The 25,827-nt window shown below is 42.9% G+C and overlaps 2 protein-coding genes across 3 annotated transcripts in view; both read left to right on the top strand.

Moving 5' to 3' along the window:
- The window catches only part of LOC132778218 (inactive phospholipase C-like protein 2), a 64,018-nt gene extending 54,982 nt beyond the window's left edge, over positions 1 to 9,036 (top strand). For both annotated transcript variants that reach the window (XM_060780960.2, XM_060780961.2), the window contains exon 6: positions 8,394 to 9,036. In XM_060780960.2, coding sequence (XP_060636943.2) covers positions 8,394 to 8,579 — 186 coding nt within the window. In that variant the 3' untranslated portion in view covers positions 8,580 to 9,036. The remainder of the gene's footprint in view (positions 1 to 8,393) is intronic.
- Positions 9,037 to 14,214: 5,178 nt separating this feature from the next.
- HCRT (hypocretin neuropeptide precursor) lies at positions 14,215 to 23,244 on the top strand. Its single transcript, XM_060783139.2, has 2 exons — positions 14,215 to 14,287; positions 22,640 to 23,244. Exons 1-2 carry the CDS (start codon positions 14,267 to 14,269, stop codon positions 23,066 to 23,068), a joined length of 450 nt encoding a protein of 149 aa, XP_060639122.2. The 5' UTR covers positions 14,215 to 14,266; the 3' UTR covers positions 23,069 to 23,244.
- The last annotated feature ends 2,583 nt before the right edge of the window (positions 23,245 to 25,827 follow it).

The raw sequence follows: 25,827 nt of genomic DNA, 5'->3' as shown, positions 1-25,827 counted from the left end.
TTTTATGGGCAAGCAGACTGCTAGAGTTGAAAGCTGTTCATGAGTTGAGCAAGCACTGCCATCTATTGGGCAAAGCATGTTCATATTGGCTTCAAGTCATCTCTTGATTTATGAATTTCATTTAGTTTTCTTAGGTAAGGAATATTCGGAGATCATTTTGGCTCTTCTTTCCTCTAAAATATAGCTTGCAGTGCTTGATGTTGGTTTCCCACCTACCTACTAACCAGGGGTAACCCTGCTTGGCTTCCAAGATCATATGAGATGTAGCAGAATTTAACTATTGCTCACTTTCATTTTATTTTGAGAAAGAAGGACAATAGAGAGAAGGAACTGTTTCACAAGCAGCTCTTTTGCATACAGGAAGGAGATATTGAAATCTTCTCCAGGGCAGCACATCTGTTTTTATTTCCCGTGTGTGGGGCTAGGGTTTGAAATGCTTCCTTCATAGAGATTATTCCCTTAATTTGAGAATCATAGTTGGAAGAGACCTCGTGGGCCATCCAGTCCAACCCCCTGCCAAGAAGCAGGGAAATTGCATTCAAAGCACCCCCGATAGATGGCCATCCAGCCTCTGTTTAAAAGCTTCCAAAGAAGGAGTCTCTAACACACTCTGGCGCAGAGAGTTCCACTGCTGAACAGCTCTCACAATCAGGAAGTTCTTCCTAATGTTCAGATGGAATCTCCTTTCTTATAGTTTGAAGCTATTGTTTCGCACCCTAATCTCCAGAGCAGCAGAAAACAAGAGGAGAGAAAGAATTCAATTGTTTTGAAATTTGGGGTAGAAAATACCCAGTTTGCTCCTTCTAGAACTTGATACATCTCCACTGTAGAATTAATGCAGTTCGATACCACTGTAATTAACATGGATCAGTGCTATGGAATCATGGCAGTTGTAGTTGTGCCTTTTCTTTCAATAATGCCGGTGCCTCCCGTACCCACTCCCCTCCACCTTTACCCACCTTCCACCTATATTTCCTACTTTCCTGTACACCTATATGTTGTCCCTCTTTTTATGTTAATTTGAAAAAGCTCTAATAAATGTAATATTTTAAAAAAAATAATGCTGGTGCCTCCCAGGATTCCATAGCATTGGCCCACCATTAAAGTGATCTCAATATGCATTAATTCTGCAGTGTAGATACACCCCATCTTGAGAGACAACAAGCTTTTTGTCTTTGAACATGGTTTGTTTGCAAGGTTTGTGGTGTGTTTTCAAGAAGTAAGATAATAATAATAATAATAATAATAATAATAATAATAATCTTTATTTATACTCCACCACCATCTCCCCAAAGGGGACTTGGAGCGGCTTACATGAGACCAAGCCCAGCGATACATTACAGCAACATTATTTATTTATTTATTTACAGTATTTATATTCCGCCCTTCTCACCCCACAGGGGACTCAAGGCGGATTACAGTGTACACTTATATGGCAAACATTCAATGCCAATTTTGACATACAACATATACAGACATAAACAGAGGCTATTTAACTTTTTCTGGCCGCCAGGGGAGTTGTTGCTTTCATCGTCCATCTGCGACACTGATGAAGTACTTCCACATTCCCTGCATGCTTTTTGCTGGAGTGCTTTGCTGGAGTCTTTTTTCATGGCCCCATAAATTAGTTAATTTAGCCTCCCCACACAAGGTGGTACCTAATTTTCCTACTTGACTGATGCATCTGTCTTTCGGGTTGCAAAGGTCGACAACAGGCTACACAATTGGTTGGAAACCCACTCCAACCCAGGCTGGCTTCAAACTCATGACCTTTTGGTCAGAGTGATCTTAATGCAGCTGACACTCCGCCAGCTGCGCCACAAACAAAATAACACCACAATAAAATAAATAAACCAATTAAGTAAAATAAGCAGTACAAAATAACATAATGAATAATAAAACACAGTGGGCAGGCCAAATGCATGACATAAAATGATAAAACTCTGGATGAGATAGCAATGAAAAGGTAAATTTGGGGGGGGGGGAGCTCATAGGGGGCTGAACAGTGGAATTAGACTTTCAATAAGGTGGGGGGAAAGTGCAATATGAGGGAAACAGTGTAGGTGAAACAACAGGACTGGAATATATGGTCACTCTCCAAAGGCACATTGGAAAAGCCAAGTCTTTAGATCCTTCTTGAAGGCTGCTAGGGTGGGGGCTTGCCTAACCTCACTAGGTAGCAAGTTCCATAGCTGGGGGGCCACAGCAGAGAAGGCGCTCTCTCTCATTCCCACAAGTCATGCCTGTGATAGAGGAAGAGGTGAGAGGAGGGCCTCCTCCGAGAATCAGAGGGAATGTGCGGATTTGTGGAAGGATATGCAGTCACAAAGGTAGGCAGGTCCCAAACAATTTAGGACTTTATAGGTGATAACCTGCACCTTGAATTGGGACTGGAAAATGAACAGCAGCCAATGGAGCTCCTTAAACAGGGAGGTTGACCACTCCCTGTAATTTGCCCCAGTTAGTAGTCTGGCTGCCGAACATTGGACCAATTGAAGTTTCCGGGCTGTCTTCAAGGGAAGCCCCACGTAGAGTGCATTGCAGTAGTCCAGTCTAGCGGTAACTAAGGCGTGGACCACCATTGTCAAGTCAGATATGCACAAAAGCATATGTAGCTTTTTTTAAAAAATGCATACAGCTCAAATTGTATACATTTGAAAAATATACACAAATAAGCTTGGGTCAATGAGAGAAATGCAAACAAAACACATTCATTATAATATGCATGCCACAATTTTGATTTGTATGAATGGAGGGACAGGCAAACAGAAGTAAAATAATTTTAAAAACCCAAAATAGTTGTACTTTGAGAGATGTTTACATCCATCTGCCTTCAATCCAGTATGAAGAGCATTACTGCATATATTTTCATTGTGACTATGGCGGAAGAATCCAAAGCAAACATCACAGACCATCTGTAAGCAGATGGGCAGGCAAACTGGGGTTATTTGCATAAAAATAAGTTTTGCATAAAAATACATGACAAAATACTTTTTTGGCTCATTTCAAAGAGCATTGCTTCATTTAAAGGGCTTTAAATTTCCATTGGGAAAATTTCCATTAAAACTCTTTGATGTTTTTGTAACTCTGTCCTTCCATCCTCAACACTGCTTTTGCCTATCTGTTTTTCACTTCAACGCTAGTTAGAAGGCAGGCTAGATTTAAAAGCCGTCTTTGAAATAAACTCAGATCAGAGATCAAAGCCCGATTTTGATTTTTAAATTACTTTCTGTTGTTTTGGAGAGATGAATATACAATATGAAACTTGGAATAAAACTTTATTTCCACAACAGAATAACTTACTGTATCAAGAGGGAAAGGACAATTGTGAAAATATCAACAAGTATACATTTTGAGATAATCCAGATTGGCCTTCAGTCCTCTATATCAGGCATTATATGCTACCAACATTTCATGTACTTTTATTGCACATTCTGTAACACCTCTTTCTAGTTCCAATAGAAGGAACCTCTTGTGTTTCTTTCCCTGATGTGATAGGTTGTCAATAACCCACTGGGCCCCCTAGTACCACAACAGGTTAAACCACTGAGTTGCTGAACTTGCTGACCGAAAGGTTGGCAGTTCGAATCCAGGGAGTGGGGTGAGCTCCTGCTGTTAGCCCCCGCATCTGCCAACCTAGCAGTTCAAAAACATGCAAATGTGAGTAATAATAATAATAATAATAATAATAATAATACTTTATTTATATACTGCTCCATCTCCCCAAGGGTACTCAGAGCAGTTCCCAGGCAACATCACAAAACATACAACGTAAAAAAAAACAACATAACCATAAGATTAACAAAACCAAATATAAGCATAAAAATTGTCGCTATAACACACATATATTAAAAGTAATCTTGCCTGTTCAAGGCAATTTAAAAATTTAAAAGACCGGGCCAAGATTTGTGCAAACCCAAAGATGAAAAGGTACTGCTTCTGCTGGAAGGTAACCACGCTCCATGCAGCTATGTTGGCCACATGACCTTGGAGGTGTCTATGGGTAATTCTGGTTACTTGGCTTAGAAATGGAGATGAGTGCCAACCCTCAGATCGGACATGATTGGACTTAATATCAAGGGAAAGATTTACCTTTACCTTATGTTGTCCATTAATGTTTATTGTAAATCAGCGTCATCTCATCCTTCAAAATCAATGGTTCCCAACCTTTTTTTTGACCAGGGACCACTCCAACATTAGTACTGAAACGATTACAAATCAGCTTTTGGTCAACTTTAGATTCGATTTGATTATTTGGGGTGCTGGTTCAGAAAACTGCATTAGATAGATCACATCAGCTCTATTTTCTGATACAGAACATATGCCACCCAGTAGTTGCCATTTGCTCACCCACAGAAAACCATATTTAATAATCTAGAGCTGATGTGGAAGTAGTATTCCTTCATGGGTAGTCAGCCTCTCCCCTCCCACAATCCCTATTGCCACAGCATTATAAGAGGGTTTCAGAAGACCAATCACTCTTATTGCTGCAGGGTTTCGAGGCAATTGTGTAGTAATGGTGAGGCCGCGGACCATATTTTTGTTCTTGCAGACCACTGGTGGTCCACAGAAAAAAGGTTGGAAACCATTGTTCTAAATGGTTTTCATGTTTGAGGTTTGTCTACTCTTATAAGAAAGAGGAATAGTGCCTTGTACAGAAGCCACAAGAAGGGCAAATAATTGGCTCTTAGACCCCTTGTACACTGCCATATAAAATCCAGATTATCTGATTTGGATTATATGGTAGTATAGACTCATATAATCCAGTTCAAAGCAGATAATGTGAATTATCTGCTTTGATAATCTGGATTATCTGGCATTGTAGAAGGTGCCTTAGGTTGCTGTTCCACTATAAACTGCAAGGGGAATTTCCATATATGTGGAATGAGTAATGGCCTTTCTATACATCCATCTCCTTACTCAACTGCTGAGCATGCCTGCCCTGTTTGGCATAAGTCTGCCCATGCAAAGCAGGTGAACATAGCATTGAATGAAACATGCAGAATAATCACAGGATGTCTTAAACCTACACCGGTTGATAAACTCTACAAGCTAGCTGGCATTGCCCCCCCCCCCCGATGTGTGATGGGAAGTTGCAACTAAATGTGGGAGAAATAAGGTTGAACATTGAAAGCCACCCACTGCATGGATACCAGCCTCCTCCCAGTAGACTCAAATCAAGGAAAAGCTTTATGAGAACTACCACTCCTCTTAGCGTCCCTCCAGCAACAGCAAGGGTATCCCTCTGGGCAGCTAAATCAGGAAATAGTGCCCCCCCCCCCCCCACAAGGGAGGCTCTTCCTCCAGGGGCAAACCAAGAATGGGCAACCTGGAAGTCTCTGAACAGACTCAGAAGTAGAGTGGGCAGATCAAGAGACAATCTGGCAAAATGGCACTACCTAAAAGACTCCCCACCTTGTGTGACTGCGGAGCAGAACAGACAACTCTGCATCTGTATGCTTGTCCACTATATCCTGCCTCATGTACAGAGGAAGAATTGTTGGAGGCTACAGACAATGCCATTGCTGTTGCCTGTCTTTGGTCAAAAGATATTTAGCCACCTGCACTCCTTCAATTTCTATCAGCTTTATACTAATTTATGCAATGCTTTTGATACGAAATAAATAAAACAAATCTCCTTATGTTCCAGAAAGCCATGTGCAGAAGAAAGGAAAAATTCAACTGAATGGTTTTTTTTAAAAAAAACCACTTCCTTTTTAAATTTGTGCTAAATTAACTTTTTAATTAAAGAGTGATCTCACCGTTGATTTAATAACTTGCTCTTCAAAGATAGGCTAAAAAGTGCCTAGCCACTAATTAAAAGACTGGGAAAGACGACAATAAACATAGTTCTCAACAAGACACCACTTAAAATAATTATGCTCTAATTTGCTTTCGAATGCTTTTTACTCTAAGTGTTATTGTGTAAGTATTTTACCTTGGATAAAAAAAGAACAACTAAGAGAGCAATTAAAAGACTTGTAAACAGCCCAATCTGGGACATGTCTGCACAGAGGTCATTAGTATCCGTAAGGGGGATTATTCTTGGGAAAAGGGGGGCAAACCGAGGTCTAAAAAAACCCACCCTGGTTATGTGAATACAGTTATTTGCAATTAGCAGAAAAATAATAGCCACGGTACACTGAAATATAAGTTTATTATGTTTGGAAAATCTGGCAGCATTTGGAAAAGTTACTGATTTGCTGGACTACAATCACAGAATCTCCAAGCACTCTCTTCAATATAATGACTTTATGTGTTCCAAGGGTTATGACCTGGCTTTTAAGCACTGGTTTCGAGGGATTGTTGTCATAGTTTTCTGGGCACCGCTGTGTGAGGACAGACAAGCCTCTGCTCATAGGTGAATGTGTGTATTGGAATAGCAGGGCCAGAGAAGAGTGCTTTGAATGGGAACCAACCTTTCCTACACATGAGCTATATTTTACTCCAGTGTTGTTTTATTGAGCTCAATGCCATTTCTGCAGCTTGGGTTGCTGTTCTTGAAAGTACAATTAGCTCTCCACATTCATTGGGGTTGGGGCACATATGGGGCACATAACCCCATAAATGTGAGAAACCACATTTTTTCCACAAAAAAAATATAAAACCGAAGGTAACATAGGGGGTTGGACTGGATGGCCCATGAGGTCTCTTCCAACTCTATGATTCTATGATTCTATCTCACTAAGAATCTCTAGATCCTCCAGAATAGCTCTGTGTTCAACCTCTCCTAGAAATTAACCACTAAATTACACTAGAAGACCTGGAGATTCCAAAACACATATTCTCTCCAGGAATTTTTAGAGCCTCCAGTGTGACTCTATGGTCAACATCCACCAGAAATTGATCAGTGTTACACTAGAACAGTGGTTCTCAACTTAGGGTCTGCAGATGTTTTTGGCCTTCAACTCCCAGAAATCCCAACAGCTGGTAAACTAGCTGGGATTTCTGGGAGTTGTAGGCCAAAAACATCTGGGGACCCCAGGTTGAGAACCACTGCACTAGAAGATCTGTAGATTCCTAGAGATAACACCAAATCTGCAAAAGTCAAACCCACAAATCAGAAGGTCCAACTGTATTGGTTGAACATCCCTTATCTGGAATTCCAAAATCCTTCAATATCCTATATTATCTACATGGATGACTGAGATTGTGATACCTTTGCTATCTGGTGGTTCAATGCACAAACTTTGTTTCACGCAAAAAAAAAATTAGAATATTATGTAAAACTACCCACAGGCTATGCATATATGAAACATGCCTGACGTTAGTGATTAGATTTAAGGCCCATGTCTAAGATATCACATTGCATATATATGTGCAAATATTTCAATATTTCCCCTTAAAACTCCAAAATCTAAAACACCTCTGGTTCCCAGCATTTCAGATAAGGGATATTCAACCCATTTTTGAATGACTCTGGATGGCATAGGTCAGTGGTTCTCAACCTCCCTAATGCCACAACCTTTTAATACAATTCCTCATGTTGTGGTGACCCCCCAACCATAAAATTATTTTCGTTGCTGCCTCATAACTGTAATTTTGCTACTGTTATGAATCATAATGTAAACATCTGATATGCAGGATGTATTTTCATTCACTGGACCAAATTTGACACAAATACCCGATATGCCCAAATTTGAATACTGGTGTGGTTGGGGGGGATTGAATTTGTCATTTGGAAGTTGTAGTTGCTGGGATTTATAGTTCACCTACACTCAAAGAGCATTCTGAACTCCGCCAATGATGGAATTGAACCAAACTTGGCACACAGAACTCCCACAACCAAGAGAAAATACTGGAAAGATTTGGTGGGCCTTGACCCTGAGTTTTGGAGTTGTAGTTCACCTACCTCCAGGGAGCACTGTGGAGTCAAACGATGATGGATCTGGAACAAACTTGACACGAATATTCAATATGCCCAAATATGAACACTGGTGGAGTTTGGGGAAAATAGACCTTGACATTTGGAAGTTGTAGTTGCTGGGATTTATAGTTCACTTACAATAAAAGAGCATTTTGAAACCCACCAACAATAGAATTGGGCCAAACTTCCCACATAAAATCCCCATGACCAACAGAAGAAACTGTGTTTTCTGATGGTCTTTGTCGACCCTTTCTTACACTCTTTTGCAACCCCCACAGGGGTCCCGGCCCCCAGATTGAGAAACGCTGGCATAGGTGGAACTTAAGGGAAGAAGGCTGTTATATGGGGGCTGCTCTATTCCTTGTTCTTAGGCTCAGATGTTTCCGAACTCCAAAGAGGAATAAGAACTTACTTCATAATGAAGAATTACTAACTGATAAAATGTCATCGTACTGTCACACCGAAGTTGCTTGTTCTTTGTTTTGACTACCTTACTATGTTCTTCTAACTTTTCCTCTATCCGCAGGGCCAGGCTGACTTGCTGAAACACTCCAAGGCAGAAGCATTGGACACGTTGTGGCAGATACACAATGCTGCACAGTCCTGTGGCATTGGGCAGAATGGAGCCGCCTCTCCTGACCTCTTTCGTAGCCGAACTGTTCTCGATCCCATCCCAGAAACGGAAGGACCCAGTGATGCAGGGTCTTGCTGACTTTGGATGGCTAAACCAAGAGAGAAGAGAGGACTTGCGGTCAGAGTGGGTGCCATACAGAAACATTGACATGTGGTAGATTTGTTTAAAAAAGAGAGAAGAAAACACGTGAAGTTCAGTTTTCCTTCTGACCTGAAAAGCAAATGGAAGAGTGCCATTCAATTTCCAAGTATTCATGTGTGTAACAAGCACTTCGATTTCCTTATCACAAAATGTGGAGGCTGCTCTGCAACTTTTGAATGTGCAAATTATGGGATGGTGGTAAGAGACAGATTTTACCTTTCCTCTCAGGCAAACCCCATGAAAATAATCCATCATTGGATGGAACAGGTGATATACTGTAATGGGACTTTTTCTGTGTATTTTGGTGAAACTGGAAAGAAGTCTGTCCATAGCCAGAAAAGGCTGGCCACCTAATGTTTTGGGCCAACAAATAAATTTTATCTGGAAACCTTTAGAGAGGGTCATAGAGGCTCACATTTGACCCACTCTGGCCTTCTGGTGTAAGGAGGTGTCCTTACTGGAGCTCCTTGAATTCCTTCCTCTTAACTAGAATTGAGTTTGGCTACAAAGGCTGAATCTGCTGAACATATCCTAGAATTCTTGATTCAAATGGGCTTATGTAGGTTGACCTGAAACAGGAGTGGGGTGTAGCTATACCCCAGATATTTAGGGCTATGGTTCCTATAGTCCAGTGGTTCTCAACTTGTGGGTCCACATATGTTTTGACCTTCAACTCCCAGAAATCCTAACAGCTGGTAAACTGGCTGGGATTTTTGGGAGTTTTAGGCCTAAACACCTGGGGACCCACAGGTTGAGAACCACTACTGTCGTCTCTTACTTTTGACGAAGCAGCACAGATCTAGTGGGAATTAGGCTAAAACATCTGGGGAGTCAAACATTTCTCACTCCTCTCCTGGTATTTTGTACTTTATGGCAATAACTCTGTGAAGATGTCCTCTGGAGTTTTGGCTATTCATGGACTGAATCCACAAATAGACTCTCTTTCTCTCTGCCTTAAAACTTAATTCACTAGAGTATGGGGAAGACCAAACTGGATGTTATAGTTGCATTCTCCTCAGTAACTACATTACGATGATTAAGCAAAGCTGAAAAATCCATCTTCTATAAGACGGATCCATCTTCCTTAGAGGCTGAAGAGAAAGTCAGGTTTAGCCTTTGTGTTGTGGTTCCCCAATCTTAGGTTTCTAGAGGATATTGAACTATTACACTCACCACTGCCAACATTGACCTTGCTGACTGTGGATGATGGGATGGAGATACGGTTTCGAATAGTGGTTCTTAACCTGTGGAGAGGCAGAGGTGACAGCTTCCCTGGGCTTCATTTTCCTGAACTTCCCAAGCATTCTCTTCTGTTGAAAGTTGTTACAAACCTTCAAGTCAATTCTAATGGTTTTCCTGGCAGGGTTAAGTCAGAGGAATTTTGCTGTTCTCTTCCCCTAAAGCAGTGGTTCTCAACATGTGGGTCCCAAGGAGTTTGGCCTACAACTCTCAGAAATCCCAGCCAGTTTATCAGCTGTTAGGATTTCTGGGAGTTGGAGGCCAAAACATATGGGGGCCCAAAGGTTGAGAACCACTGATCTAGAAGTAACGGGAAACTAATGTTAAGAAAATGCATTTCTAAAGGAAGATGTCTCTGCGTTTCTTGTCCTCTCCTCGACTTGCCCCAGTGCTATCAAGCTTCTGGATAGAAATGAAAGGAGGGGAGGAGATGAGTATCAGCAAGTCATGATTTAACCAGAGGCAGCTCCTTTTTCTGCAGTGATGGGCTGAGGCCATGTTTGGACCATGGAAAGGGTTCTCATTTTTTCTAAATTTGGTTAAAATTATTCAAATCATTATGTTCTCTCAACTGGGACTTTTCACAGTCTGCCCAGTTCAAGAATGTTATTGGGAAAAGGTTCTTTTGAAAGAGAAGAAAGTATAGTGGGCTGTGTTTATATTTTGAATCTTAAAAAGCTCTGATGATTCTTTTATAGTCATAGATAATCATGGGCACAACAAGCAATGCAATCCTAACCTGAAGGTGCATCAGCAGTAAAGTATTATGGTTTATATACAAAACCTTTTTGCCAGCAGTCTTCACTAGCCAAAATAGCCAAGGGCCAAGCAAGCCAACATCGGGTTAGCTGAAGCTGTGCTGAATAAAAAAATCTGTCAGTCTTGGGGCGCTTCCACACAGCCCTTTATCCCAGAAGCATCCGCATTTTAAAAACGTGGATGCTTCTGTGCTCCTATCCACATCCACCCCAGAAAGCGGGCACTTTCTGGGGTGAGTGCCCAGATGTTCCTCCAGGACTGGACTGGCAGAACATCTGGAGACCCCACCCCACTCCCTAAAAGCAACCCCCAAACCCCTTTTAAAAAGTAAAGTAAACTTACCCAGCCTCCATTACAGTGTTACCGGAGCTCTCCTGCTGCGTAAAAATGACGCGCCAGGAGAGCGGGGGGACGGGATGATTTTCCTCCCCCTGTTCTCCTGCCACATAATTTCTATGCACCAGAGAGCTCCAGCAACACTGTAACAGAGGCCAGGTAAGTTTAGTTTGTTTTTTAAAGGGATGTGGAGGCTTTGGGGAAGGGGGTTGGGATTCCCACAGTTTTCTGGACACCAGAAGTAGTGGGTTTATCCCACTCCTTCCAAGAAGGTGCAGAATAAACCCACTATCTAATTAATTCACCACAACCCAGGTTTTTGCTGGTTTGTGGTGAATTAATTCAGGATTGTCCAAAACATTGTCTGGACAGCCCCATTTTTTTATTGCGGAAGTCTCCGCAATAAAGGGACTGTCTAGATCCGCCCTTGGTGATTTAAAATTGCTTCAGACATTCCTTATTCTAGCCTAACTGTGTGCCAACACTGTAGTTGTATCTGTGGGGCTACTAAAATTTGCTTCTGGTCCCCTTTCCAACCATTACTCCTATTTTGGTGAGCAGAATGGTTTTGCAAGCAGGTTGTTTTATCCTCCAATCTGCTATTAAATGGTAGAAGTAGGTTCTGCCAGCAATTATTTATAATTCTTATATTTAAAGTCTATCCACCTTTGTATTAGGATTGCACTGCCTTACTTGTTGTATTTGCCCCCTCTCCTGTATCCATCTGAAGCAAGTTGAAACTACTCCATCCTTGAAAATTATCCACAGCCTCCAAGATTAAGTATTTCAACGTTGTCTCCTCTTCCACTTTAAAAAAAAAGAGGAGGGAGAGAGAGTTGATATTTGAGGATTCACATATCACAACCGTGCCAAGTTTTGAATTCACAAAAAAAACCCCTGTGTTTCAGGTCCTTATATTAGTCCCCATCTCACTTTCTCATTGTGGGGATGTACGGCTTTTCTCCTGCTAGTCTAGGACGGCTTGCTCTGGAACTGAGAAGATTGGATTCTGTTGACAATAAAACCTGAATTTCTTTCTCTCTTTCTGTTTCTTTTGATAATGCCCAGAGCCAAGAATGCCATCCACCTCATTTCCACATCTGAATGTCTTAGCAATGAGAGAAGCCTCCCACAGGATGGTAACACATCAGGGCATCCCCTGGGCAATGTCTCTACAAATGGCCGATTCTCTGACACCAGAAGCAACTTGCAGTTTCTCAAGTCACTTCTGGCATGATTAAAAATATTTATATTTTAAAAATATTTATTTATTTACTTCATTTATATACTCAAAGTGGTTTCCAACATATTCGTGGCAAAGTTCAATGCCTCACAAAACATGAAAACCTAACAGCAGTAACATCAAAACTATCAATTAATCATAACACATAAATATATTAAAAATTAAAACATGGGATTAAAAACACATCAACATAAACATTAAAATCACACAATCCAGAAGCATGGTCCAGGCCATTCCAGTATCAAATAACAATTGCACATAATCTATATTCATTTCTTGTCCTGCTTACTGCTCAAATGCTTGGTTCCACAGCCATGTTTTTGCTTTTTTTCTGAAGGCCAAGAGGGAGGGTGGTGATCTAATTTCATTGGGAAGGATATTCTATAGAAGAGGGGCCACCACTGAGAAGGCCCTGTCTTTCATCCCCACCAGTCGCATCTACAAAGGAGGTGGGACCGAGAGCAGGGCTTCACCAGATGATCTTAGATTCATAGAAGGAGATGGTTCATAGAGGGAGGTATGTTTGGACAGATAAAAAGCAATTAAAAACCTAATCTTAACCAGAGAATGGTAGAAACTGTACTTCTGAGTGGAGCATTTGCTAATTCAGTGCTAGATACATACCTTCTAAAGCAGTGTTTCTCAACCTTCCTAATGCCGTGACCCCTTAATACAGTTCCTCATGTTGTGGTGACCCCTAACCATAAAATTATTTTCATTGCTACTTCAAAATCGTAATTGTGCTACTGTTATGAATCCTAATGTAAATATCTGATATGCAGGATGTATTTTCATTTGCTGGACCAAATGTGGCACAAATGTAAGCCCAAATTTGAATACTGGTGGGGTTGGAGGGGATTGATTTTGTAATTTGGAGTTGTAGTTGCTGAGATTTATAGTTCACCAACAATCAAAGAGCATTCTGAACTCAACCGATGGAATTGAACCAAACTTGGCACACAGAGCTCTCATGACCATCAGAAAATTCTGGAAGGGTTTGATGGGCATTGACCTTGAGTTTTAAAGTTTTAGTTCACCTACCTCCAGAGAGCACTGTGGACTCAAGCAATGATAGATGTGGACCAAATTTGGCATGAATCCTCAAATGTGAACACTGATGGAGTTTGGGGAAAATAGACCTTGACATTTGGGAGTTGTAGTTGTTGGGATTTACAGTTCACCTACAATCAAAGAGCATTCTGAACCCCAACAACAATAGAATTGGACGAAACTTCCCACACAGAACCCCCATGACCAACATAAAACATTATGTTTTCTGTTGGTCTTTGGAGACCCCTCTGACACCCCCTCGTGACCCCCCCAGGGGTTCCAACCCCCAAATTGAAAAACACTGTTCTAAAGCAAGCAGAATCTGAGAGACAGAAGACCTACTGGAATTCAGAACAGTAACTTTCCTATGCTTTTAATGTAAAGCCCTAATCTAAACAGATCACTAGACTAAATGACCTCCTGGAATTCTTACAGACTGAAAAAAGGTCTGATTCCATGATACGCTACATTCCGCAAAAAGTACCCCAAAGTTCTAGCTATGTGACTCCACAGATAGGAATATGTTGATGCCGCGTGCTCCAAGTGAGCAACGAAAAGGGCATTGCGCTAGTTCCTCCGTTGTCTTTTTGAGGTAATTATCCTAATAGGCCCATGCTAACGAGTGCAGACCCTCTCATTATCCCAGCCTAGCCTTTGGCTGCTTTTGTAGCTGCCCGCTTCTTTCGACAGCCGCGAGTTCGTTAGCAGAAGGAAAGCGACAAAGGCAGGTGGATGACTTGGCCTGTCTCTAAGAGACGGGCTACTGAAGCATCCTCATCTCTTTTCTGATCCCATCTCAGGAGATGATGGGGAGAGTGTTATTTTTGCCACCAGCATGGGGAGTGGGGAGGGGGTCACATACAAGAACAAGCAAGATGCTGAATGCCTGCACAAAATCCGACTATAAATTGGCTGCCTGCTCTGGCATTTGCTCAAACATCGCCCCAGGAGGGTCATGACACAAGTTCACCTGTGGCTTTGAAGATAACCCAAGACAATGGAGAGTCACAATATTAAGGTAAAAGTATTCCTCTCTTTAGCGGGGGCAAAGATGGGTTGTGGGGGATAACAATCTCAAGTGAAGCGATGCAAGCTAAAATAATCCCTTGAAGGAAGTGGAAGAAAAAGCAGTTAAATTGCCCAATGTGGTTTCATTGCACCGCTTGCCAAAGATGTATTTTACAAGACTTTTGGAGTGATGCAGATTACAATCTTTTGGAGTGTCACATATTCTCTCTTCAAACAAAAGACTGCTATGAAACCCATAATTTTGCATCACTCTGTCGGTGTAATAGAAGATTTTGGTTGGAATGCTGCATCAGGAGATATCTATCTAGCAATGTTGACATCTCTGTAGCTACCTTGCCTGCTTCTAATCCTGAAAATATTCCAAATGATGCAGACCTCATCACTAACATGATCAGTTATGTGTTGGAGCACCTGGTGGTATTTTATTTGTCGTGTCAGGGTAAACAGTCAATTGTATTACATTTCTAACAGAACAAAACAAACAAGCAGACAAAATACAAAATTTGCGAGTTTGGTAGTTTGAGCAGTAGCTGGCCACTTGGAGTGCTTCTGGTGTTGTGCATGTGGCAGGGCTCAGGGTACATTGCAGCAGGTGGTCAGTGGTTTGCTCTTCTCCACACTCGCATGTCGTGGATTCCACTTTGTGGCCCCATTTCTTGAGGTTGGCTCTGAATCTCGTGGTGCCAGAGCGCAGTCTGTTCATTGCCTTCCAAGTCACCTAGTCTTCTGTGTGCCCAGGGGGAGTCTCTCATTTAGTATCAGCCATTGGCTGAGGTTCTGGGTTTGAGCCTGCCACTTTTGGACTCTCGCTTGCTGAGGTGTTCCAGCGAGTGTCTCTGTAGACCTTAGAAAACTATTTCTAGATTTAAGTCGTTGACGTGGTGGCTGATACCCTGGTGGTGCAATGGGTTAAATCCTTGTGGCAGCAGGACTGCTTACTGCTGACCAAAAAGTCAGCGGTTCAAATCTGGGAAGCAAGGTGAGCTCCTGTCTGTCAGCTCCAGCTTCTCATGCAGGGACATGAGAAAAGGCTTCCACAGGATGGTAGAACATCCAGGCATCCCCTGGGCAACATCCTTGCAGACAGCCAATTCTCTCACACCAGAAGTGACTTGCAGTTTCTCAAGTCACTCCTGACACAAAAAATGAATATTTCTGTGTTCTTAGAGAACAGGTGGATCAGCAGGGACACATTAACTATTTTCCTGCAGTTGGACATGATTTAAGATAAAATAGCGTTTGCAGATGAAGCGTTTCCCCTTCAAGGCTATCATTGGTAGGGATATTCTAAGGATCCTCATATGTACCTGCGGATCTCTGCTTTAGCACATCCCGCCACAAGAAACTAGCGAGATGGATTCCTGATTCCTCCAACAATATAGAAACGGATGTCTTGAGTAGGGAGGGTGCATTATATAAAAAGTGGTTTGTGTGTGGCAGGTATTTGCATCATTTTGTGATTGAATTCCGACATCCACAATAACCAAAAAAGTGGGCTATCATAGTAAAAGTGAGAGCCAGTGTAGTGTAGCTGGATTTTTGGAAACCAGGTTTCAAATTCCAGCTTAACCATGGAAACCCACTGGGTGCCCATGGGCAAGTCATATGCTCCCCGTCTTAGAGGAAGGCAATGGCAAACTATTTCTGATTCAATCTTGCTGAGAAAACCCCATGATAGGTTTGCCTCAGGGCTGCCATAAGCCAGAAATGACTTGGAAGTTTGCAGCAACAAATGATAGCACACACTGCGCTGTCATAACTCACTAAAAAGTATATCAGCTTTCAGAAGCTACTCTCTTTTCTTGATTTCTAATAGTTGTGCAAATCTTGGGTGGTAAAAGGATCCAGATATTGAACAGAGAATAGAAATATTGCCACCTGCACCCACTAGGCTGCCAGTTGGTGTAGGGCAGTGGTCCCCAACCTTTTTTTTTTTTACCAGGGGCCACGGGGGCTTTGGCCCCCCAGCTTTGGAACTCGCTACCAGATGAAATTAGGCAAGCCCTCAGCCTAGCAGCTTTCAAGAAAAATCTAAAAACTTGGCCTTTCCAATGTGCCTTCGGAGAGTGACCATCCAACCCATTTTTGTTAGTTTCAATCTGAAGTTGTCTACACGATGCGCTTTCCCCTTAATGTAGACCAAACCCCATTGCTCCTCCTTCTTGGGCTCCTTCTTTACAAATATACTTTTTCTATTTCCTATATCATCTAGGCTTTTAATGTTTTTATCATTTTATCCTGCACATTTGGCCCACCCTATGTGATTGATTTTATTATGTTACTAGCTGTGCCCTGCCACGCGTTGCTGTGGCCTATAGTAAAACTTATCAAAGTTGAGGTAGATATCTGGACTATTATGAAAGAGAGGTCCCTACCTATTCCTTCCCCCTTTTCCTCCCCCTTTCTCTCCTTTCTTCCTTCTCTACCTCTTTCTTTCTTTCACTACTTGGTTTCATCCTTCTCTCTTTCCTTCATTCCCTCCCCCTTTCTTCCTTTGCCTTTCTTCCCTCCCTGTTTGCTTCCTTCTTTCACTTTTTATTTCCTTTTATTTTACCACCATCATAACAATAACAATAATGCAATGCATTGCCTCTGGGACCTGACACCTCTCCCATTCCCCCTAAAAGGGTCTCATAGGAACAATAGCATAATAATAATAATAATAATAATAATAATAATAATAATAGAAATGTGGCCAATCTTCCCTCTTTCTCTCCTTCTTTCCCTCCTTCCTTCCTTCCCTCCTATCTTTCCTTCTCCTCTTCTTTCTCTATCTCTTTCCTTCCTTCCCCCTTTTTCTTTCTTTTCTGCTGTCTCTCTTTTCTTTCCTTTCATCTTTCCTTTTCTTTCCTTTTCTTCTTCCTTCTTTCTCTAACTTTCCTTCCTTCCCCCTTTTTACCTCCCTTTCTCTTTCGTCCTTCTTTCCTTCCTTCCTGTCTTTCCTAGATTTTGACAGGGCGGGAAGGGGCGGGGTGGGGTTTGGAGGTGGCGTGAAGTAAAAGGAGGTAAGATTGGGGCGGGGGAGTGATGGAGCGTGGGGTTGCGTGTGTGTATGCGGAGGCAGGGGGAGTGATGGAGCGTGGGGTTGCGTGTGTGTGTGCGGCGGCGGGGGGAGTGGGGCTGCGTGTGTGCGTGCGGCGGCGGGGGGAGTGATGGAGCATGGGGTTGCGTTTGTATGTGCAGCGGCGGGGGGAGTGGGGTTGCATGTGTGCATGTGGCAGCGGGGGGAGTGATGGAGTGTGGGGTTGCGTGTGTGTGTGCGGCGGCAGGGGGAGTGGGGTTGCGTGTGTGTGTGCGGCGGCGGGGGGAGTGATGGAGTGTGGGGTTGTGTGTGTGTGTGCGGCAGGGGGTGTGTGTGTGCGGGAAGCGGCGCGGCGGGGCTTGGAGTGGGCATGGTTTCTGCAGAGGGAACGTTGGCCGGAAGGCCATGTGCGCGCGCCACGGAACTTGCGACTGGGCGCCAGTGCGCATGCTCAGTTGTTTTGCCGTTTTGTGAGTGTGTTGTTGTGTTGTTTTTCATTTTGAGTAGATATGTTTGTACCTTGTGGGTTGTGTTATGGGCATGGGAATTTTGGTTAAGTTTCGTTGGGGGGTTTTTGAGTTTTGTTTCTCCGTTGGATGCCCCTAACAAATTTATATATATAGATTCTGCATTGTCTATTTTATTTTGTTACATTATGTATTTTGTTGTGTTTAATTTTCTGTTGTTTTGTTTCTTATTTCGTTGTATTATTTTTTGGGCTCGGCCTCATGTTAGCTGTCCCGAGTCCCCATTGGGGAGATGGTGGCGGGGTATAAATAAAGATTATTATTATTATTACTAGCCGTCCCCTGCCACACGTTGCTGTGGCCCACATGGGGGTTCTGTGTGGGAGGTTTGGCCCAATTCTATCATTGGTGGGGTTCAGAATGCTATGTGAATGTAGGTGAACTATAAATCCCAGCAACTACAACTCCTAAATGTCAAGATTCTATTTTCCCCAAACTCCACTAGTGTTCACATTTGGGCATATTGAGTATTCGTGTAGTGTTTGATCCCGATTCATCATTGTTTGAGTCCACAGTGATCTCTGGATGTAGGTGAACTACAACTCCAAAACCAAAGGACACTGCCCACCAAACCCTTCCAGTATTTTCTGTTGATCATGGGAGAACTGTGTTTGGTTCAATTCCATCCTTGGTGGGGTTCAGAATGCTCTTTGATTGTAGGTGAACTATAAATCCCAGCAACTACAACTCCCAAATGACAAAAGCAATTTTCAGAGTGAAGGACATACATTGGGTTGTGGGTGTATTGTGTCCAAGTTTGGTGTCATTTTGTCCAGTGGTTTTTGAGTTCTGTTAATCCCACAAACGAACATTACATTTTTATTTATATAGATGATGATGATGATGGTGATGATGATGATGATGATGATGATGATTATTGAACAGGGACCATTTGAACAGATACCACCTTGACCAGGGACCACTCTCCAACATTAGTACCGAAAGGGTTACAAATCAGTTTTTGGTCAGCTTTAGGTTCGGTTTGGTTATTGGGAGTGCTGCTTCAGAAAATTGCATTGGATAGACCACATCAGCTCTAGTTCCTGATGTAGAACATATGCCATCCAGTAGTCACCATCTGCTCGCCCACAGAAAACTATATTTAATAATCTATAGCTGATGTGGTAGTAGTAATTTTTGTGGGTAGTCAACCTCTCCTCTCCCAGCATCCCCATTGCCTTGTTGACATGTGGTTTCGAGGCAACAGTGTAGTAATGGACCATATTTCCGTTCTTGCAGACCACTGGTGGTCCATGGACCACAAGTTGGGAACCACTGGTTTAGTGGGACAGTATAGAGCAATGCTTCAAACCGAACAATGGGAATTTCAAAATGTGGGTAATGAGACTCACTGTGGTATAGTAAGGAGAGTGTTGTATTGGAATTTGAGAACTCCAGGTTCAATACAATCTGATGACATTCTTTGGATGGACCCATTCTCCTTCAGCTTGACCTATTTCACATGGTTGCTGTCAGGATGAAGAAAACAGAGCATCATACAACATTGCAAGCTTCTTGAGGGAAAAGCATATTATAAATTAACCTAATAAGATAAGAATGACAAGATAGGGACAAGGACAGTCAAAGACGTTGTGCTGCCTGAGGCAGGACAGCCAGCACATTGCAAGGTACAATATCCCTGAATATGCAAAGTATATGCTTTGAATGACTATTTTGCTTTGGATCAGTACACAGAGCAAATGTAAACAATGACTATACCATCAAGCTCTTCTTTTCACATGCATCCTCCCATAAACTCAAAAAAATGGTAGAGAACAACATTCTCTGGACAACATACACATAAATCCACAAGATATAGTCTTTCATATACTTGAGTTTTCATATACTTGAATAATGAGTTGCCACCTGCCTATTTACTTCTGGTGTGAGACAATTGGCTGTCTGCAAGGATGTTGCCCAAGGGGCGCCTGGGTGTTTTACCATCCTATGGGAGGCTTATCTCATGTCCCCACATGAGAAGCTGGAGCTGACAGACAGGAGCTCACCGTGCTGCACAGATTTGAACTGCCAACCTTTCAGTCAGCAGTCCTCCAGGCACAAGCGTTTAACCCATTGCGTCACCGGGTGCCAATTCTCTCACACCAGAAGCGACTTGCAATTTCGCAAGTTGATCCTGACATGAAACAAAAACCTGCATATTCATTCACCTCTGACCTGGATAATCATAGAAGTAAATTGGTATTGTACAATTATATACTAGACCTGAATCTGCCATATACTAAGGAATAAAATACTATATATCCAAGTTCTGGTTATCCCCAACTCAAAAAAGATAATTATATAGCAGGAAAAATGTGCAGAGAAGGGCAACAACCAGAAGGGCAGAAATTTTACTATAACAGTTCAGCTTGGTAGTTTATGAAAGCATTGACTGAAGATGGACATGGTAGGACAGGGATAGGTATTTCTATTTTATTGCAGATTTCTTCTAGTGTTATCTTGAACAGTGATAGGAAATGAGTTCCAGGAAACATTTTAAGCCTCAAAATAGATTGTTCTAATTTGCACTATGGGGTACATCGTAGAAAACCATTACATGGACCAAAACCCTGTTTGCAGCCCAAGAAAGCAGCTTTTTACGGTTAAGTAATTGTTTATAGACTGAGTTTTATAAAATAATCATTGATGTGCAGAAATTGGCTAAGGAGGCTTTTAACTCAGTTGGCAACAAGGGAAGTGAGGACAAATGGAGAAATGGTAAGAGAGGAAAACTGAAACAATTTCAAAGCCTCTGGAAAAGGGGCATGGCAGAGGACTGTCCTGAAAAATTGCTGCCTGAGGCAATTGCCTCATTCTTCCTAATGGCAGGGCTAACTTGTTGGAGAGTATGGGACAGCAGATAATTTCATCCTCCTCAACAACCAGAAGAAGACTTACATAGGTGTAAATTATATATACATCTGAGTAAACCAGTTCTAGAGCCTCTGGTGGTTCAATAGGTTATTGTCCTGGCAGGACCGAAGACTGACAGGTCAGAGGTTCAAATCCGGGGAGAGCGCGGATGAGCTCCCTCTGTCAGCTCCAGCTCCCCATGCAGGGGCATGAGAGAAGCCTCCCACAAGGATGGTAAAACATCAAAACATCCAGGTGTCCCCTGGCATCCTTGCAGATGGTCAATACTCTCACACCAAAGGTTTCTCAAGTCGATCCTGACACACACAAAAACCAAACCAGTTGCGAGGCACTGTCTCTTTCACCATGTCTATACTGGTCACTTAATCTGAATCCAGTCCAAAGCATTATGCTGATGGCAGTGTGCATTCAGACAAAGGATTGGACTGAATGGAACCTGACCCAGCTCTCCAGGAAATAATTCCCTGCAAATTATCTATCAAATGGACTATCTTCTGACTTTAATTATTATTATTATTATTATTATTATTATTAACTTTATTTATACCCCGCTAAAATCTCCCGAAGGACTCGATGTGGCTTACAGAGGCCAAGGCCACCAACAAAACAACAGCATACAAATACAACAGTAAAACTCATAAAGCAAATAATAAAACATCAAACAAAACAATAAAACACTAAAAACAATGACAACATGACGCATTTAAAACCTTTACTAAAGAGCATTGCAGTGTTAAGGGCAAAAAAGGTCCAGATTCTTATCAAAAGGTGTTGTGCTTTGAGAAGACTGCCAGTGCCAGCTCCTGGGTGAGTATGGGTTTATTGTTGTTGTTGTTGTTATTTGTGTTATGGTCTGAATATCTCCAAAGTGGGGGTGATAGAACTGACTGATAATTGTGCCATTTTTCCTGTTTGGCTAGCCTTCTGCCCTTTTTTGAGGAATCAGTGTTAGTGGGGGGAGATGGATAGAGAACTGTGCCCTGCTTTTAGGCAGAATGAGGGAATTGCTTCAAGCAGCAAGTCTTTCAAGGCACAAGTACTTCTATTTCTTTCCTAGCCATTCTGCTCTGTGAGAGACAAAGCTATCTTACAGTGTTTTGGTGCTTGAGGTCAAGAAGCAAATGGCATCCCATCCTCACCCATTCAGGTGAAAGTGCATCATGCTCTAATCCAGCAGAGTTATCTTGACACCAGAAGCAGAAAATCCCATAACCGCCTTTCCCCATCTCTGGCATTAAAAGGACACCTTCAAATCCATTGCCTAAGACAGCTCACTCTAATTTTTGTGTGTGTCAGGAGCGACTTGAGAAATTGCAAGTTGTTTCTGGTGTGAAAGAATTGGCCATCTGCAAGGATGTTGCCCAGGGGACACCCGGATGTTTTACCATCCTGTGAGAGGCTTCTCTCATGTCCTAGCACATGAAGCTAGAGCTGACAGATGGGAGCTCACCGCGCTTCCTGGATTTAAACCACTGACCTTTTGGTCAGCAGTACTGCCAGCACAAGGGTTTAACCCATTGTGCCACCAGGAGCTCCATCTTCTTTCTAATAGTATGGCTAAGCTTTCAGCAGAAGACAGAGCAATGTGTCCTTCACGGTGCAAGCTGCTACCTCAAGTGCCATAGAAATACAGTCTCCATTTTCAAATGGAGATTCAAACACTGGTCTCCAGAACTCAAACCACTACTCAAACCACTGCCCAATACTCAAACCACTACGAATATCTCCTGCTTAAAACCTAGTCAGTGCCAACAGATATTGCATAGATAGATTAATGGTCTGACTCCAAATGAGACAGCATTTTATTCAGTCCCAGACAAAGTGGAAACTGCTGACTCAAATAAATAAGTAAATAAAAGTCTCCCCCTCTTTCCACCCTCATTCCTCTCTTTCTCTCCATCTCTTTCTTTTTCTGCAGATCCCACGGGCCTCCTTCCTGCTCTTGCTCCTGTTGTTTTGTTCCTTGACAATGGGCAAACAAGCTGTGCCAGACTGTTGCCGACAAAAGAGCTGCCCATGCCACATCTTTGAGCTGCTTCATGGGACAGGCAACCACGCCAATGGCATCCTAACCCTCGGCAAGCGGGGCAGTGCCACAGCAACAAAGACCTTCCAGAGCCGCCTTTACCGCCTCTTCCACAGCTCAGATAACCAGGCAGCTGGGATCCTCACTATGGGGAAGAGGGATGGTCAGCCAGCAGCAGAGCCCAAGGAGGATGTGCCCACTGGCACCCGGTTGGAATCGGTGGTGCCATATGATGCAGGGTCTGCTCCGGGGTGCTTGGCATCCCCAGAGAAGAACTTTCTGCCCAGCCCAAAGACTGGCACTTTCGAGGCCCTTTACTAAGATGCATCTAAATTAGAGAAAAGCTCTTCAGAGTTTCTCTCATCACCTCTGCTAGTGGTTATTTAACGCCCACCAGGTGCCAGGTGCTGTGTCAAAAGCAGCATCAGTACATCCCTTCCCCTTGTGTAAACAGAGCTTTTCAAACATCTATTGCCTTCGGCTTCTTCCGGTCTTTCCGAAATAAAGGCAGCTGATCATATTTCATCGTTCCTCTGTTTGGTTTCTGTGTGACAGGATGGCACCGAGAATTTTCTTTGCCTGGAACAAACCAAGTCCTAATGAGTCCAACAAAGAGCTGAGCAAAGTCACTTTTATGGACTACAGCTCCCAAAACCCTTTACCACCAGTAGCATGATTGGGGGATTCTGGGAGTTATAGGCCAACAAACAACTTTGTCAAGTTCTGGTTCAGCATTCAGGTTCCTGAATACTGCCACAAAGAAAAGAACTCAAGAACAGCAATAATATTTATTTCTTACCTGTCTCTCCACACAGATCAAATGTCACAGCTGTTTTCCTCCTTCTGTCCTTCAGACATCTGCTACTTCAAGATAAATCTATTCTGTTCAGGGAGATTCTATTTTGTTATGGATAGTGGCCAGAATTTTGTATCAGATACACAGTGTGGTATATGTAACCAAGTAACATTTCCTGGCCTGACTGTCCCCAGCTTGATGGAAATACCATTCCACCATGCTCCAATGGCCAGCAACATAGATTTCCATCTTGCCATGCAGCTGATGGCTTGCAAAATAGACTTGAGGGAGTTTTGCAACCCTGGCACAAATGTCAAAATCATGACTAAGCAGTGATTGTGAATGCGAAACATTTACGGATGAGTAAATCTTGGTAACTATTCCGTATTCACAATTGCTACTTAGTCACAATTTTGACACTATTGCCACAATCATAACTCTCCCGCAGCCTACTTATCAGTTCAATAACACTATGTAACACTTTTTTTGTTCTTTGGTGATGAATGTCATTTCCTAATTGGTTCTATCATATAAACATGGTAAAAAGTTTATTAAATTGCAAAAACTTTCTTTTTGTGGGACATCCTGCAGGACACTTTGCAGAGACTGAATGGCCATCTGGGATACTTTGTGCTTTTCCTGCATGGCAGGGGGTTGGACTAGATGGCCCATGTGGTCTCCTCCAACTCTTTCATTCTATGATCCTATGACTCTATGAATCTATGAATAAATCATCAAGTCTCAAACAATTCAATATCATTTGTGGCTGCCACAAAAATGAAGTTTCTGGAGTAGAACAACTACTTTCAAAGTAGGTGCTGCTCCCTGGGAAAACCAGGGAGCTGACTTAACTCTGCTTTGTGAAAGGAGATGTTCAGTATCAATTGTGTCAACAACCCTGGTCACTTCCCGATTCCAAGGGTCTACCAGAGCTTCGACAGAGTTGTCTATCGAGAAGGCAGGGTAATCCCCAAGAGCCATAAGGAATCCATCCAGATCCATAAGTCTCCTGGAGTGGACCATCCTCATAGGTCCTCCCATCCCTGCAGAGGTTTAAAGTCCCACTAAGTATAAACCTGATCAGGTAGTGATCATTCCATGACAGCGGAACCATAGAAAGTTCCTATACAATACCATCACCATCATCTCACCCCCAACACAAGACCAAGTCAAGAGGGTGTCCAGCACTGTAGATGGGGCCAGAAACCACTTGGGACAGACCGTTAGTTGTCATGGTGGCCATGAAATTTTGAGCTGCTCCCGACAAGGTTGTCTCGGCATGGATGTTGAATTCCCCCACCACAATTAGCCATTGGGTCTCCAATACTAGGCCTGAGGCCACTCCGGCTAGCTCAGGCAAGGAGACTGTTGAGCAGTGGGGTGGGCGGTACACTAACAGAATCCCTGTTCTGTCCTGACAACTCACTATTAGACACACTCAAATGTGGCCGACTGTGAGCTGGGACACCTGGTCAGGTGGATGGTATCCTAATAGAGTACTGCGACTCTCCTCCCCGCTCCCCAGGTCTCGCCTGCTGCTGCACAGAGAAACCTGGTGGACGGAGCTGGGAGAGATTAACCACCCCCCACCCCCCCCCCCCCCCGCCCCTCATCCAACCAGGTCTCTGTGATACAGCCCAGGTCGGCATGCTCGTCCAGGATCAAGTCCTGGTTGGCAGCTGTTTTACCATTTACTGACCTGGTGTTAAGCAGCAACATTTTCAACCTGCTGGACTTGCCTCCTGGCATATTCAGACTACCTGCAATCTCAAACGGCTTAGGGGCAGTGAGAATCCTCATGTGTTCACCCTGCCATCTCCTCCTCCTGCTTCCCCTCCTGCCCTGGAGCACGCTATAGGCTTCTCCCTACTTCAAGAACCCTTCTCCTGCCCTTCATAGCACATCCACTCTATTCCTATTGTTCTCATTTCCCTGAGTGCCAGGCAGTGCTATTATAATACTGCACAGTTCAGATCTAAATCAAAACAAACCCACACCTTCCCTCCCCTCTAGTATAATAATATCTTCCTCTTCTCCTGCCCTTGATTTTGAGTCTCCTCTTCCCACCACAGTTTTTAAAAACCCTTTGGGAAACCTGACCCCTGAATAGTCTAACCAATAATAGTTATAAAATCCTCAGTCCAAAGATGTCAAACCTAAGGGGGAATGATCCCAATTGGTGTGGTGGTGAAGGGATTTTGGTGTAACATCGGCAGAGGAGTTTATGGCATATGTACATCAGGGAGAGATTGGAATAGGTTGAGTTCATTTGAGTGAATCTGAG

Source organism: Anolis sagrei, chromosome 6 (assembly GCF_037176765.1).
Source record: "Anolis sagrei isolate rAnoSag1 chromosome 6, rAnoSag1.mat, whole genome shotgun sequence".
In the NCBI taxonomy this organism is placed as follows: domain Eukaryota; kingdom Metazoa; phylum Chordata; class Lepidosauria; order Squamata; family Dactyloidae; genus Anolis; species Anolis sagrei.
The sequence above is the reverse complement of the archived record's forward strand: the minus strand, read 5'-3'. Positions and strand labels throughout refer to the sequence as shown.

Excerpts from the sequence above, each read along its gene's own strand:
- HCRT (XM_060783139.2), top strand. The coding sequence starts at position 14,267 with ATGGAGAGTCACAATATTAAG. Across the intron at positions 14,288-22,639 it reads TGGAGAGTCACAATATTAAG|ATCCCACGGGCCTCCTTCCT; the intron begins GTAAAAGTATTC and ends CTTTTTCTGCAG.